General features: G+C 52.4%; 1 protein-coding gene across 1 annotated transcript in view; it reads right to left on the bottom strand.

The window, feature by feature from the left end:
• RNF213 (ring finger protein 213) overlaps positions 1-14479 on the bottom strand; it is a 47928-nt gene that overhangs the window by 22167 nt on the left and 11282 nt on the right. Inside the window, exons 14-29 of the mRNA XM_041485671.1 lie at positions 13752-13850; positions 12925-13047; positions 12408-12596; positions 11718-11898; positions 11018-11191; positions 10567-10725; positions 9664-10274; positions 9213-9378; positions 8441-8658; positions 7766-7906; positions 7494-7655; positions 5919-7059; positions 5077-5270; positions 4566-4718; positions 355-3936; positions 158-195 (exon numbers count right to left, since the gene is read on the bottom strand). Of these exons, the coding sequence (XP_041341605.1) occupies positions 158-195; positions 355-3936; positions 4566-4718; positions 5077-5270; positions 5919-7059; positions 7494-7655; positions 7766-7906; positions 8441-8658; positions 9213-9378; positions 9664-10274; positions 10567-10725; positions 11018-11191; positions 11718-11898; positions 12408-12596; positions 12925-13047; positions 13752-13850 (7331 nt within the window). The remainder of the gene's footprint in view (positions 1-157; positions 196-354; positions 3937-4565; positions 4719-5076; positions 5271-5918; positions 7060-7493; positions 7656-7765; positions 7907-8440; positions 8659-9212; positions 9379-9663; positions 10275-10566; positions 10726-11017; positions 11192-11717; positions 11899-12407; positions 12597-12924; positions 13048-13751; positions 13851-14479) is intronic.

Here is a 14479-nt window from a genome sequence, read left to right as displayed (position 1 = left end):
TGACAAGGTTTGTCCCTTATCAGCAGATATCTGGGCAGAGCCAGCCCACTGCCAGCACAGCTCCCTTTTCCATATGTGCTACTCTGAATGCTCTGCCCACACACCCTGCACACAGCTGACAGCCCATTCCCAGCAGGAAAACACGGCCCAGACTCACCGGATGCCCTTCAGAAAGGAGTACTCCGTGTCAAACTGCTGCAGGAACAGGATCTGGGGCCTCTTCCCCAAAATCACCACTTATTTGCTGCCGGCTCTGCACACCCGGCACCGCAGTGCACGCAGGTGGTGCCACGCTGCAGCCCGGGCACACGGAGCTGAGCAGGGTCAGGAGGGCTGGCAACACCCCAGCCTCACCTCGGTGAAGGCAGTCTGGGGCCCGGCCTCTGCACGCACGTGGGCGCCCAGGAAGTCGGCGAAGGAGGTGTGCTGCTGCTGCCTGAAGTAGGTGTGGGCCAGGGAGTGCGCCATGAACTCCCCCATGGAGTTGCGGAGGCGGATGACGGCGTCGGGGGTGGCACAGTTGAGCAGGGCCAGCCGCGCCTGCTCGGTGACGCGGGGCAGGAGCTCGGCGGGGGCACAGGCCGGGCGCAGGCGCTGCGTGCCCTGCAGCACCAGCGAGGCGCAGGTGTCGGCGTGGTAGCCCACGAACACGTCTGCGGGGCGGTACCGCTGCTGGCTGATGAAGTGCTCCTCTGTGTTGACGGCCGTGAACTCCTGCACCCACCGCTCCAGGTCCTGCACGGCCTCCCTCTGGCCCTTGTCCAGCACGGTGCTGATGTCCAGGTAGTGCTTCTCCAGCCGGTTGATCAGCGGGATGGGGAAGTGCTTGTACACCACCTCCTTCTCCTCGATGACGATCAGGCGGAACTTGGGGTGCACCCGGCACTTCACCCGGTGCGTGCCCAGCCCCAAATCCACATACTTCTGCCCGGCTAGGTACACATAGTACTGGTTGAGGGCATCATAGAGGCTCTCGTAGAGGTTCTGCAAGTTAAGGAGCACAACCATCTGGCCAGTTTCCATGCAGACCTTCACCCGGTTGATGTTCCTGCATATCTGGGTGTATTCTTGGTCCTTAGGAAAACTGGAGCCAAAGATGATTTCTGGCTGCTGTCGGGCAGTGAAAAAAGCCTGCTGGAGGATCTGCAGCGCAGCATAGTTCTCAGTCAACACAAGCAGGTACCTGCAGTCCCCATCCTCAGCACTGCTGTAAATGTTCTGCCGGATCAACTCTATCCTACTGATGTCGTGAGCACGTATCTCCCCTTTTTGTAACAACTTGGAAGTGAATATTTCCAAGGCATTGACATCATCTTTGCCACCGAAGTTACGAAGAACCACTGCAGCGATGTCCTGAGGTGTGGGCTCGCTTTTGGAGCTCTTAGCTAAGGCAAAAAACATCTTTATGAGGCTGTAGTAGTCACGCAGGCCAAAGAACTCCCTGTCTTGGGCCTTGCAAATGTTTTCATATGCATCTGCAAAGTGATGGAAATACTGTTCGACCTTCTGCAGAGCCCCTCGTGCCGAGCAGCAAATGCCCTTCGCGCTCTCGATGAGCTCCTCTCTGCTGGGGTCTCCACGAGACACAAAGATGCCTCGATTCATCTTAGCAGGGTCCAAAGCCCAGTTGGAAATCCCAATGAAGCCAACCTTTTTGTGAGGAAGAGGGACATCATCTATGCAGCCATCCTCCAAAAGTGGATGCAAAGTCTTCAATGGCATTTTGGGAGAGTCTTCTGCCAGCCCAATCTCATCCAAAACCACCACTGATACATACTCCTCCAAGTTCTTCCCTTCCTGGAATCGAGCACAGTGCTTAAAAGTGCCTATGATTCCCTCTGGAGTGGAGAGAGGGCTGCACTGAAAAGACACAAGATGGATCTGCTTCAGGTCCTTGAACAGATCAGAATGAGCTGCTTGGCCCTGCATAGCATCAGCCACGATGGTTTTTGCCAGGGATTTGGAGCTCCCAGGCTTCCCAACCAGAAAAAGAGGGATTTTCAGCTCAATACAGATGACCATCATGAAGACATTTTCCTTCAAGGCCAAGTTCCTTGCTATGGTATCCCGGAGTGGCACCCCACTCAAGAATAAGTCTTGCATCAGGGTGATTTCTTCCAAAATCTTTTTCTGGGTATCGTAAGGCTTTGGGAGGACCTGGCTGATGGCAGTCCTGTACGGCTCCTTCCTTTCCAGGGATGCATGGTAGCAGACCCCGACCGCCAGCACCAAGGACCAGATGACACCATTTCTGTCACTGCCGCCCTTGGGAGCTTTCCTCTCGGCCAAGTACTTCTCCAGCTCCTTCAGCAGCAGGTGGCTGTGCCTGCAAAACCACTTGAACACCTCCATGCAGCGCTCCACGTCCCGCAGGCTGACGAAGCTGCACTCGTCGTCCCTCTGCCTCATGTACTGCTGGGAGGCAAAGAGCACCTCTGTGACCATCCTCACCTCGTCCTTGGCCATGGGCAGCTGCTCCGCCACGCGCTGCACGATCTGCTGGATGTACATCTTCTCCGTGCAGTTGTTGAGCTGCCCGAAGTCCCACACCAGCGGGATCATGCTGGGCGGGAGCGCGTGCACGCGGTACACGAGCTGCCTCAGCGGGATGGATCCCAACTTCTCCCGGGTGTCGTCGGCCTTCACCCGGTAGCCCAGCCCAGCCAGCTCCAGGCGTTGGATCATCCTGTCCGTGTGCTTCCGGTAGGGATTGCAGGCTGCGATGATCTGCAGGCCAGAGCCAGAGGCCAAAGGCTCCCCCTGCACCGTGTGGTCACACAGAACCTCCTTGATGCTGCTCACGGCCTCTGTCGTGTTGGCTTCGTCGAAAAAGAGGATGGTGTCCAACCCGTGCTGCTCCTTGTTGGATTTAGCCAGGGCTTCTGCTTCTCTGATCCTGGCGTAGATCATCTCTGCAGTGGTACCTCCATGAACCTTGACAAGCTTCATGTTCTCCACCTCTACAAAGCTTCTGCGTAACTGGCACAGGAACTTCACCAGCCTGGTTTTCCCACAGCCTGTTTCTCCCATGATGACCACCGGGATGTTGCAGCGGAATCGCATCTCGATGGCCAAGATTTTCAGCATGTTGTCTGTGGTGAGCTCGTACGTCTCGTCGGGGTCAAACACCCAGGGGAGCCCCAGAACCATGCAGAGCCTCTCGAGCTTCTCCTTGCGGGGCAGCTGATCAAAGGGCACGTTGAAGGGAACCCTCTGCAGTAACAAGCCCTGGTACAGCTGGGCAGTCATGATGTTCTTCTTGATGACATTCCCATTCAGAGGATTGATGGCATCAATGCGATTCCCGGTCTGCTGGAAGTGGAAACCAATGAATGTCATGGACACACGATCCTCATTGAAAAACAGGTAGGGATGAGGCTCTGACTCCCACTTCTTCCTGATGCGGAAAGGAAGCAGATCTTCCTCGGAGACATTCTCCAGGTGGGAGGATCGTCTTCCTGAACTCTGGTCGGAAATGCTCAGGGAGGGCGTCGCAAAATCCCGCGCCATTAAAATCATGAAGCCAACCACAAAGTTCTTGAAGCCATTCAAAGTGTCCCGGACAAAGTCAGGGTTGCAGAAGACAGAGGCTTCGCAGTCTCTCAGCTGAATATTGAGGAACCAGGTGAAGTTGCGGAGCTCTGCCCAGGAGGGATCCACGACCCCGCAGTGCAGGAGGAAGAGCTGCAGACATTCTGCAGGGCTGCCTTCCACCGAGAGCGCCTCGTACCAGAACATGTCCAGGTCACAGCCCTGGTCAAACCTCTTCAGGTACTGGAAGGGTCTCTGGAAAGCCTCACTGCAGAATTCCTCCTTGTCCATTCCCACATCCCCAGAACCGTTCCCAAGTGTCTCCATTTCTAGCACTTCTTTGGGAGACTTGCACGTTATTTTAGGAAACACATCCAAGAAGTGATACTTTTGGCCCACTGACATCTGGAGAAAAAGAAAATAAAAGGTCATCACAGAGCTGTAGCCTCACTCTTCATCAGCTTAGGTAATCTCTTGTTAACAGTCTCCTTGCCTAAAACCACAGGCCTGAGGAACAGGAGCCAGCCTTTTCCCTGTGCATCCCCTTCTTCCACTTAAAGTGCACTAAGGAATCCTATTCCCTCCTACACATGAACCTGGCATCACCTCCAGCCTCTTCTCCGGGCTACTTCAAAGAAAACTAAACCCAAGAAACTGCTGGTATTTATTCCAGTTTCTTTTACATTCTGTTCTTACAGCTGCACCTACTTTCAAACATGCAAATTAACACGAGGGAGATTAGATTTTGCATTTTTATGTTTCCTATAAATGCTACAGTGGGGGCAGTGAGGCTTGGACTAAAGTGCCTTCAGAAATCATCAACCCAAGGACACCGGACAGGCCTAATTTGCTGTCTGGTGTTAGTGTCACCTTGTACAACACCAGTTTGTTATGGGATACAGCACACCCCCAATGAAACAGGGAACTCCTCTGCTGTGTTTACAGTTACAGTCTCTACAACTCACCACAGCTACGTACAAACATGTGCAAAGTGACTGAGAAATTCCCAGAAAAGGAGAATTGCTGGTACATACAGGTCTGGCTGCTGTCTTTGGCACTGGGGAGCCCTCCAGGATTTCAATGATGTACAGATGACACTTCTGCCGTAGCCACATGTTGCCATTATTATCTGTCAGGTACTGCAAAACCAACAGCTTGAAGAGAAACTCTGGAACTCCACGCTGCACCTATCACAAGAAGAGATAGCAAGGCACTTCCACTTTATTTATCCATCACAACTGCACAGAAGCACAGAACAGCTGAGGGTGGGAAGGCTCTCTGCTCAAAGCAGGCCCAGCTAGAATAGGCCAGGGCCATATTCAGTCAGGTTTTTAATGTATCCAAGGTGGAGACTCTACAGTTTCTCTGGGCAACTGCTCCAGAGTTAAATCACCTTTATGGTATTTGTGTTACTTACAAAATAATGTGAGAACACATGCCAGGGAAATGGCTGGTTGAGAAACAAGAGCTTTAAAGAAAGCTCCTGCAAGGGTCCACAAAGGACCTGTGGGACAAGGCAGCTGTGGGAGGGAGGGATGTACTCACTGAGGAGGTGATATCAAAATGGAATATCATGGGCTTTGTCTGGTGTTCTCTCTCCAGAAAAGGCAGGAGAGATTTTAGCACTTTATCTTCATCCACTTCTGGTTCAATCAGTCTGACGGTTTTCAGAAGTTCTGTGCAGTCAGGCTGATCTTTTTGCAGTCTCTCATGCAGCCTCTTCACATATAGAGATTTCCCTGTTATTAAAAACATCACAAGAATTAAAGCAATCAATATCAGATATATCACTTTAAGACCATAATAGACAGAAGGAAATAAAATGCTTAACTACCCTATGCCCTAAAATCTCTGGAGCTTCCTAAAAGGCATTCCAGAAGAAAGTCTAAATCTGGTTTGAGCAGCTGGGATGGCCAAGATTTTCAGCATGTTGTCTGTGGTGAGCTCGTACGTCTCGTCGGGGTCAAACACCCAGGGGAGCCCCAGAACCATGCAGAGCCTCTCGAGCTTCTCCTTGCGGGGCAGCTGATCAAAGGGCACGTTGAAGGGATCCTAAAAGGCATTCCAGAAGAAAGTCTAAATCTGGTTTGAGCAGCTGGAGCCTGGAATCCAACACATTGCTCTTGTTATCCACATGGTTTGTTTTCCTTCCACTGCCTGAGAGAAGCTTTGCTCTTTATTAGGACTTGAATCTATTCTATTTTGTGCTTGTTTCTAAAGTCAAACCAGAGGACAAGGCGACTTTGAGCTTTCACCTCCCTGTACTGACCAGCCTGAATTGCTCTTTTTGACCAAGATACTTAAATCTTGGACACAAAAGCTGGCAAGGTGAACCCCACCCTGGTTTTGAGCTCTCAGCAGAGCCCACTCTGCACATGCCATCTTACCCATGCCAGCTCTTTTGGAGGACACAATCCCAACACACATGTGCTCCTTGAACACGGCCGCAGCCGAGTCAGAGGGCTGAGCCACTCGGAAGTGGTGCTGCAGGTACTGCTGGATATCTTCCTGTGACCTCTGGGGAATCATGTGCACCTTGTAGTGGCTGAAGGCAGAGAGCAGGTAGCTGGTGTCCCGCTCGCAGCTGCACAGGATGATGAGCCTGTAGGAGCTGCTGTAGCACTTCAGGTGCTGGAACAGCTCCTCTGCCCTGCAGCTGACGTCGTAGCTCAGCTCATCCGCATAAAGCATCGTGTAGATCTTGTTCCCTCCCTGGCAGGGAATGAGGCACCGGCGCAGGAACAGCCCCACCTGCTCTGCACTGGTCTGGGGCGTGCACAGCAGCACCTCATCGAAGGTGGGAAGGGGCTCCTTGGGGCTGTTCATGTAAATGGCCAGGGCAGAGCTGAGCACCTCAGAGCGAGGGCAGGTGATGAGGTTGGGCTGGCCCACACAGAGCAGGTCGTCAGGGAAGTCTCTGGTGACAGATTCCCTGCCACTGCTGGCCAGGTTCTTCAGCCACACGCCCAGTGTGTCCATGTCCAGGCAGTTGGGGAGGAAGGAGCCCATGTTGCTCATGTAGCACTCCCAGATGCGCTCCAGCCGGGCGCTCAGGTCCCTCTCCCCATCCAGCAGCACTTGGAAGTCAGAAACAGCCTGGCCTGAGCTGGGAGGCCCCTGGCTCCCAAGGGCTGTGAGGACGCCCTGCTCAGTGCAGTGGGGGTTGAGGAAGGAGAGCATCATGAGGGCAGCCTGGCTGGGGCTGCCCTGGCCCAGCTCTGAGCACAGGTACACCAGCTGCTCCGCACTGTAGTAGTTCAGATAGAAATGCTCACATCGCTTGGCATTCATGAAGCTTTTCCAACTCTCCAGGAAGCTCTCCATGGTCTTGCAGAGGGCTGGGAGCACAGCTGCCATATCCCCTTGCCCTTCCAGCACTGGGATGGGGCCCAGGGAGAAGTCTATAAAAACACAGGATTCTTTGTGGGGTGAACAATACACCTGGGCGAGCCAGGAGCGGAAAAGCATGTTCCCAGCTGAGTGAAGGTCTATAAAGGCCTGGGCAAGTCTCTGGACATTGGAAAAGACCTGTGTGAGGACAGAGGACAGAGAAACAAGCTGATTTACAAGTTTCAGCCACAAAACCACTGGAAAGATATTCAATGAAGAGAGTCTTTGGCCCCAAGGTGTGTCAGGCCTTGTACAGCAGCCACAGACTCTCTGTGACTTTTTTACAGCAGCAGCCCCAGGAAACCAGTAAGGAACTCCCAGTTTGCTATAAAATTACAGTGATGCTGCCAGCCAGGACAATCCCCAGTGCAGCCAGAGGATATGGCCACCAGTTCACTGTTCTGTCTCCAGCTTAGTTCCACCTTAGCAAGGAACCAAAGGCAGAAACACCCATGTGCCTGTGACCACCACCCCAGCAACTCCACTGTCAAGCACAGCCTTAAAAGCTTATACTCAAGGGAAAATCCAGCCCTGGCCCCAACACCAGTAACCCCCTGGGTTTGGAATCTGACCTCAGAGAACCTCTCCACCTCCAGACCTTGCTCTCCCTTGGCTGACATGAGCATCAGTTTGTTCTGCAGCTCACGGAGCTCTGCCAGCGAGTACTTCCAGGAGGCCTCAGTGTCCCCCGAGCTCCCTGGGAGGGTGAAGCGCACGACACTGTCCAAGGAGACCTGCCAAGAGCAGGAGCTGTCAGCATGGCTGGGGCTGAGGCTCTGCCCGAGGCCAGGGCAGCAGCCCCCAGGCAGGAGGGGCAGCAGGAGCTGAGTGACCTCAGCCTCACCTTTTGGCCATCAGCTGGTGCCCTCAGCACATAGACCCCTCTGCTGTTGATGGCAGCTGCCAGGGACAGTGAGGACAGCTCCACAGAGCCATGGCTCTCCTTCACTGTCTTCAGCCACTCCAGGTGCTGAGCCGAGGCGCGCTGTGGGGAGAGGAGACACCGCACTGCCTCGACTGCTGTGAAATCTGATCCCTGCTCACACCTGACTAGGACCAACAGCTTGGGCTGGCACAAGAGTTTAGTGATGGAGAAGGAAGAAAGGAATGAGTACTGGTTTCAGCCTGCTCTTTCTGCACAGCTCTTCCTTACCCACTCCACGGGAGGCTGAAGAAAGCTTCAACACCTCTTGCTGCAGAAGCAGGCCCTGCTGCCAAAGGGTAAGAGGTCCCAGGCATTTGCCTCTCCTCTTCCCCACCATCAAACTTGCAGGAGCCAAGCCACACCACATCACACTGGAAAGCCTCACAGTGCCCTGGAGAAACCTGTGCTACACCAGCTACAGCTGCTGCAGTGAATCTTTGTGCCGCAGGAACATCAGCTGGTTTTCCTTCAATAATAAGAGCTGCAGTGATGCCCCTACACAGGTGCCATTTGCCCAGTGCAACCCACCTTCCAGCCACTTCTGGAAGGCAGAAAGGCAGGAGGATGCAGAGGCCCTGCTCCAGCAGAACTCACCAGTTTCTCAGGGAGGGTCTCATCGCTGTCCAGGGCTCGCCACAGCTTTGGCAAGCAGCTCATGAAGTCCTTGAAGCCCGAGTCCTGGCGGAGCTCGTAGAGCAGGGAGGAGTAGCCGTGCACAGCGCCGTGGAAACAGGCCACACGGTCCACGTCCATGTCGTTCTCCCCCGCCGAGATGGAGGCCAGGTCAACAAACACCTTCAGCTCATTTATGTCTGAAACAAGGCAACACGGGAGTGAGCAACAGCAGCTCGGACACCAGCCCTCATCACCACCCTCGACAGGAAATGCAAGGAGAATGCTTTCAACAGCAGCTCCTGTGGAACTGCCCTGTCCCCATCAGCTCTCCCTGGCCATCCATCCATCCATGGATCCCCATAGGTCCCCAGAGCCCCAGCCAGGACGGGAGCAGTGCCTGGGGGGTGTGTGCAAGTGAGGGTGTCTGTGCAGGCCTGACAGCTCAGTTGGCAGACACACAACTCCATTCCCTGAAACAACAGGTCTGAACTGAGCAGCAGCAGCTGCTGAAGCCCTCCAGGCCCAGCCCAGCTCCCAGCAGGGTGGTCTCTGTGTGCTGCAGCAGTGCATGGGCACGTTTAAAATGTCCTCATAACACATTCCACACCAGAACCCATCAGAGATGTAACTCTCAACACCAGAAGCTGCCAAGGCACAAAGCAGATGAGTCAGGGATTCGGTGTTCCTTCTGCCCCCACACGAGCTGCCATCCCTTCTCGTAGTCTCTAATTCCTGGATGAGCAGCACACACCTTTCAGTGCTTCTCTGACCCAGCAGACAAACTCCTTCTGCTGGGCCAGCTCCCTCAGACAGCCACGGCGGGGCACAGTGATCCCCTGCAGCAGCTTCTTGGCTTGCACAAGCTCAGGGCTGATGGAATCCAGCTTCTGGGTCTTGTAGGATTCAAGCTTTTCTGTCTGGAAAGCAAGTGGTGCAAATACTCACTGAGTCTGGAATTGGGAAATGCCACTGGTTCTGCAGCAGGGAAAGGAAAGCCCTCTGCAAACCAACATCCCAACAGAGCAGTATCATCACCTCCCTTTAAGGAATGACTACACAAAAGCACTTGGAACATTTGATTTTTACCTCAAATAAGCATTTTGGTTCAAGGAATGGCTCTTGAAAAACTGGGGTAGACTTGTGGGAAGGTTCAAATTTAGTCAACATCCTGACTGTACAGAGCCAAAATCAGGGATACTTACTATATGCAACAAGTTTTCCAGGATACTGAAGTCACCAGAGAGGCCTAAACTCTCTTTGACATGGGCAATGATCTTGGCAGCATCAAAGGTTAAATGCATTTCATGGTATTGCTGGATCTGCTGGACTCGCTGGTCAACCCAGCCTCTGTCCTCTGCAGGCCAAAGCCCACAGATGGTGTTCAGCTCCGCCCTGAGATCTTCAGGATGATTTGTGAACTCCTGGAAAATTCTATCCACTGCAGAAAGTGTGAGATTTCCTGATCTGAGATCATCATACAGCATCACATAGCTGTCAAAGCAAGGGCGGATCATGCTGTTCAAAACATCATCAAGGTCCAGCTCAGGAGCAATCTCCTCCTCGTCCTCCTCATCCTCATCCTCCTCTGGACTGTCACTCACATACTTCTCTCCTGCCTTCTGTGCTGCTTCCTCCCAGAACTGCTGGAGTATCACGCTGTCCTTAAAAGCATGCATTTTGTGGACAAACTCTTTCAGCTCTGGGCTCAGGCTGTAGAAGGTCTGCAGGGGCTTCCTTCCCACCACCACCACTTGATTCAGTCTTTTTGAGCGAAGATCTTTTGAGTGTTGAAATTCCACTTCACCTACATTCACTGTAAACAAGAGACAGGTCAGAGGGAGATCAGCTGGTACAGCCTGCCTCCAGCTCACTTCATCCCATCCCCCAAGCCACAAAACGCTACCAGGCAGGTGGACCCCTGCAAGTGTCATTTGATGCACAAGCACTCACTTGATCCCCTCAGTGCTCTGGGTTTACTTCCCCCACCCCTCCTCACCCTCAATTTGGAGCTTAGAATCAAACCTGCTCCGAAAGCCAAGAGATTTTAAAGGAAAATGCTTCTTTTCTGGAGTTGCCACTTTCAGACTGCTCCCTCAGAACTCTACCTCTCACAGACTTCTGCACCTTCCTGCACATGCTCAGGAAGGTTCCCACTGCTTTTTCCTCTCTTCTGAGCTGTGTGACTTCTTCATGCCTCAATGCCAGCAGTTCTTTCAGGCTTCTCTGGAGCAGTTCCTTTTCCTCCCTTGGTCGTTGCTGGTGCTCTGAAAGAAAACTCACCTGTAATCACAAACCAGATACTTCCCAAGCCCTGCATCCCAGCTCAGGCTGGGAACTGCAGAGCCACAAACCCTGCAGTGACAACACAAACTGGAGGTGGCAGCTCCCTGCCTAGGCCAAGGAACAGCACTCCAAACTGCTGCAACACTTCCTGAGCATTCCCAACCCCTGCAACACCACCTGAGCATCCCAAATCCCTGCAGCCCCTGCTGAGCAGGCCAGCATCACCACAGTGATGCTGTCAGCCAACCATGCTCCTTTGAACCCATCTCTTACTTGTCTCCCAAATGCAGAGGAACTGTTCCTCGTGCTGGAAAACCTCCTCCAGGTGTTTCACAAGGATGCAGCCGCTGTGCATGTCGTCGGTGACACTCGTAAGCACAGACTCTGCTATGGCCATGACATCCTTTGCTTCATCTGTGAGCTTGTCCAGCAGGTTTCTGTTTGTTCCTGTTCCAGACACAAAGATCCAAACAACAGGCAGAATCAGGAACTTTTCCATGGCATGGCACAGAGTCCTTCCATTTCCTACTGAACCCCACCCAACAGCCTGTGGACTCACACCACCCTCCAACCCCTCATGTCTTTTTGAACAAAGCCAGGATTCTCAGGACAGCATATGGAAACTTCCCATGGAGAGCCCAGACCCAAACCCTGTGGGGCAAACAAAAGCCATTGGGATCCATTCACTTGGCCAACTCTTTGGCATTTTTGTGTGCCAATAACTTGTGAGAACTTCTCAGAGAAAGAAGCTATGATCCACAAATCCTGAGGAAGCTGCAGTGGATCAGCACAAGAGGAATAGTGGCTCCCTCTTCCTTGGCCTTCCCTCTCCAAACCCAAGCTGAATAGTTCAAGCTTTGAGATAGGCACTAAAACAAGAGCAGGACAATTTCGCTCTGCTGCTCTGTGCAGTGGCAGCAGTGAGGCAGAGAAAAGCTTCTCAGGGCCTCCTAAAACCCAACTACAGACCTACCATTAAAGCTGAAGATTTGTTTGATGTCAGGCCACGTGAGCAGGTGGTGCAGAATCGTATCAAAATTGTCCTCAGACTGCCCAGCCCTGACTGGCCACGACTTCACTATGACAGCAGACACGAGCTGGCTGAACTGGCCCATGTTGTAGGCAGAGATCTGCTCCAGGAGATTGCTCTGCATCTGCCAGGGCACACAGAGAGGGCAGGGGTGGGTCAGACTCTGGGGTGCCACTGTGTCTGTGCCTTCCCAACCAGCCCTGTGACACAACTGACACCAGAGCTCACGGTGGAAACACGTTACAAATATTCCTCACGGACCTCATTTCCTGATTTCTCAGCATATGGAAACTTCCCATGGAGAGCCCAGACCCAAACCCTGTGGGGCAAACAAAAGCCATTGGGATCCATTCACTTGGCCAACTCTTTGGCATTTTTGTGTGCCAATAACTTGTGAGAACTTCTCAGAGAAAGAAGCTATGATCCACAAATCCTGAGGAAGCTGCAGTGGATCAGCACAAGAGGAATAGTGGCTCCCTCTTCCTTGGCCTTCCCTCTCCAAACCCAAGCTGAATAGTTCAAGCTTTGAGATAGGCACTAAAACAAGAGCAGGACAATTTCGCTCTGCTGCTCTGTGCAGTGGCAGCAGTGAGGCAGAGAAAAGCTTCTCAGGGCCTCCTAAAACCCAACTACAGACCCACCATTAAAGCTGAAGATTTGTTTGATGTCAGGCCACGTGAGCAGGTGGTGCAGAATCGTATCAAAATTGTCCTCAGACTGCCCAGCCCTGACTGGCCACGACTTCACTATGACAGCAGACACGAGCTGGCTGAACTGGCCCATGTTGTAGGCAGAGATCTGCTCCAGGAGATTGCTCTGCATCTGCCAGGGCACACAGAGAGGGCAGGGGTGGGTCAGACTCTGGGGTGCCACTGTGTCTGTGCCTTCCCAACCAGCCCTGTGACACAACTGACACCAGAGCTCACGGTGGAAACACGTTACAAATATTCCTCACGGACCTCATTTCCTGATTTCTTGTGATTTTTTGTGGTTGGTTTAACAAACAATCCACAGCAACTCAAGCAACATCCACCTTCCCTTTCCACCACAAGGCACATCATCCCTGTGCAACAGAATTGCTGTGGAATTCCACTTTTCTTTCTCCTCCCTTCCCTACCTTTCCTTTCACCTACCAGGGCACACACAATACCTGGCAAGCTGCAGGTACAGCCTCTACAGCACAGTTCTGGAAGCACCAGCTGATGGAGGAGTCCATCTCTGTGATGTGGTGGTGCTGACAGCAGTACACCAAGATTTGGTTCACTGGAGGCTCCTGAAGGGCAAAAGGGAGATTTCTCATCAGCTCAAAGTGTTTCTCCTGGCAGCATGAAGCAGTGTTGCTAACAAGACAATAAAAGGAACCTGAGCATCAGCCCATTTCTGAGAGCCTGGGAGAGAGATCAAACAAATAAATGCTTGGAAAATATTTTAATGATTTCCATCTAAAGTGTGTGATTACTTAATATCCACCTCTCTAAGCCACGCTCACAGCAAAAAACATTTGTTTCCTGATTTCACCGTGAAAATCAATGGCTTAAAGCAATGTGTAACTGCTGTAGAAAAGAGATAAGATACACAGTGTTAGTTTGGAAGGGACTTACACACATTGGTGTGCATTTGGGAGCCTGAGCAGCACCATTTCTGCACAAAGAATGAAAACAGAGCCACCAGCTTGGCTTCTCTGAGCCCCTGGGTGTTTATTTTGCACTTGCTAGCTCTTAAAACCACAGAGGTGACAATTGTTCAGAATGTGGAATTCCTCTGAAGCACCAGCACCTGCAGCCAGGCCTCTGACCAAGGTTACAGTGTGGGACATTGTCATGGCCAACTGCTGAGCCTCCAGAACCTGGTTCATAACAGCAATGGCAATTGTTACAGCCAAAGCCACCAGGTTTGCACGTGCTCCTGCTCCAAGCACAGCACAAGTCACTCCATCTGCTCTGGACACCAGCCAAGGCTGCCTGGAGTCTCCCCTACCTGCTGGATTCTTTTCTTCAGATCTGCAAGTAAAGTGTTCCTCCACGTCTGGGTGAACTGCTCATCTGGAAAGCTGATAGTCACAAACTTATTCCAGGCCTGCAGGGGACAAGCAAACCAACTCAAACCACTGAGTGCTGAGATTTAACAGAGAAAGGAAGTTAAAAGAACAATGTAGAAGAGATGCCCCACACGCCTCAGACAGTCTGCAGCCCTCCCAGATGTTTCCATCCTGAGGAAAAGGAGCACTCCCAGAGCTGCAAAAGGCAGCTTTTAAGCCCAAACAGTGTGTAAATATCTCCGCTGCTAAAGGAAACTTTTGGATAAGCCACTTCCACCCTGCTGCTGGAAACTGTCCCAGGGAAGGCTAGGAACAGCAGCTCAGACTGGCAGGGCTGCTCTGAGCTTTGCCTGCTGGAAGGCCTGAGGACAACCAGTGGGACACAGTGGGAACAAGACAACACCAAGGGGCAGCTCCTCACCCCAGCAATGCCTTTAGGAACAGCCAAGGATGAGCAGAATGGAGGGGAGCTTCAAATACTGCCCATTCCCACCCCATTCCTTACCCAGCCACAGCTGCAGAGCCCAGCAAAGAGCCAGCAGACTCAAGACCTTGGCTAAGCTACAGTAAAGCCCCTTTGTACTGACATTACGAGAAGATGACAAACCCGAAGTTCAAAGAACAAAGAGAAGGCCACGTGGTCCAGGTACTCCTTCAGTAATTTCTC

This window comes from Pyrgilauda ruficollis, unplaced genomic scaffold (genome assembly GCF_017590135.1).
Source record: "Pyrgilauda ruficollis isolate IOZ18807 unplaced genomic scaffold, ASM1759013v1 scaffold72, whole genome shotgun sequence".
NCBI lineage: Eukaryota > Metazoa > Chordata > Aves > Passeriformes > Passeridae > Pyrgilauda > Pyrgilauda ruficollis.
This window is presented reverse-complemented; position numbering and strand designations above follow the sequence as displayed.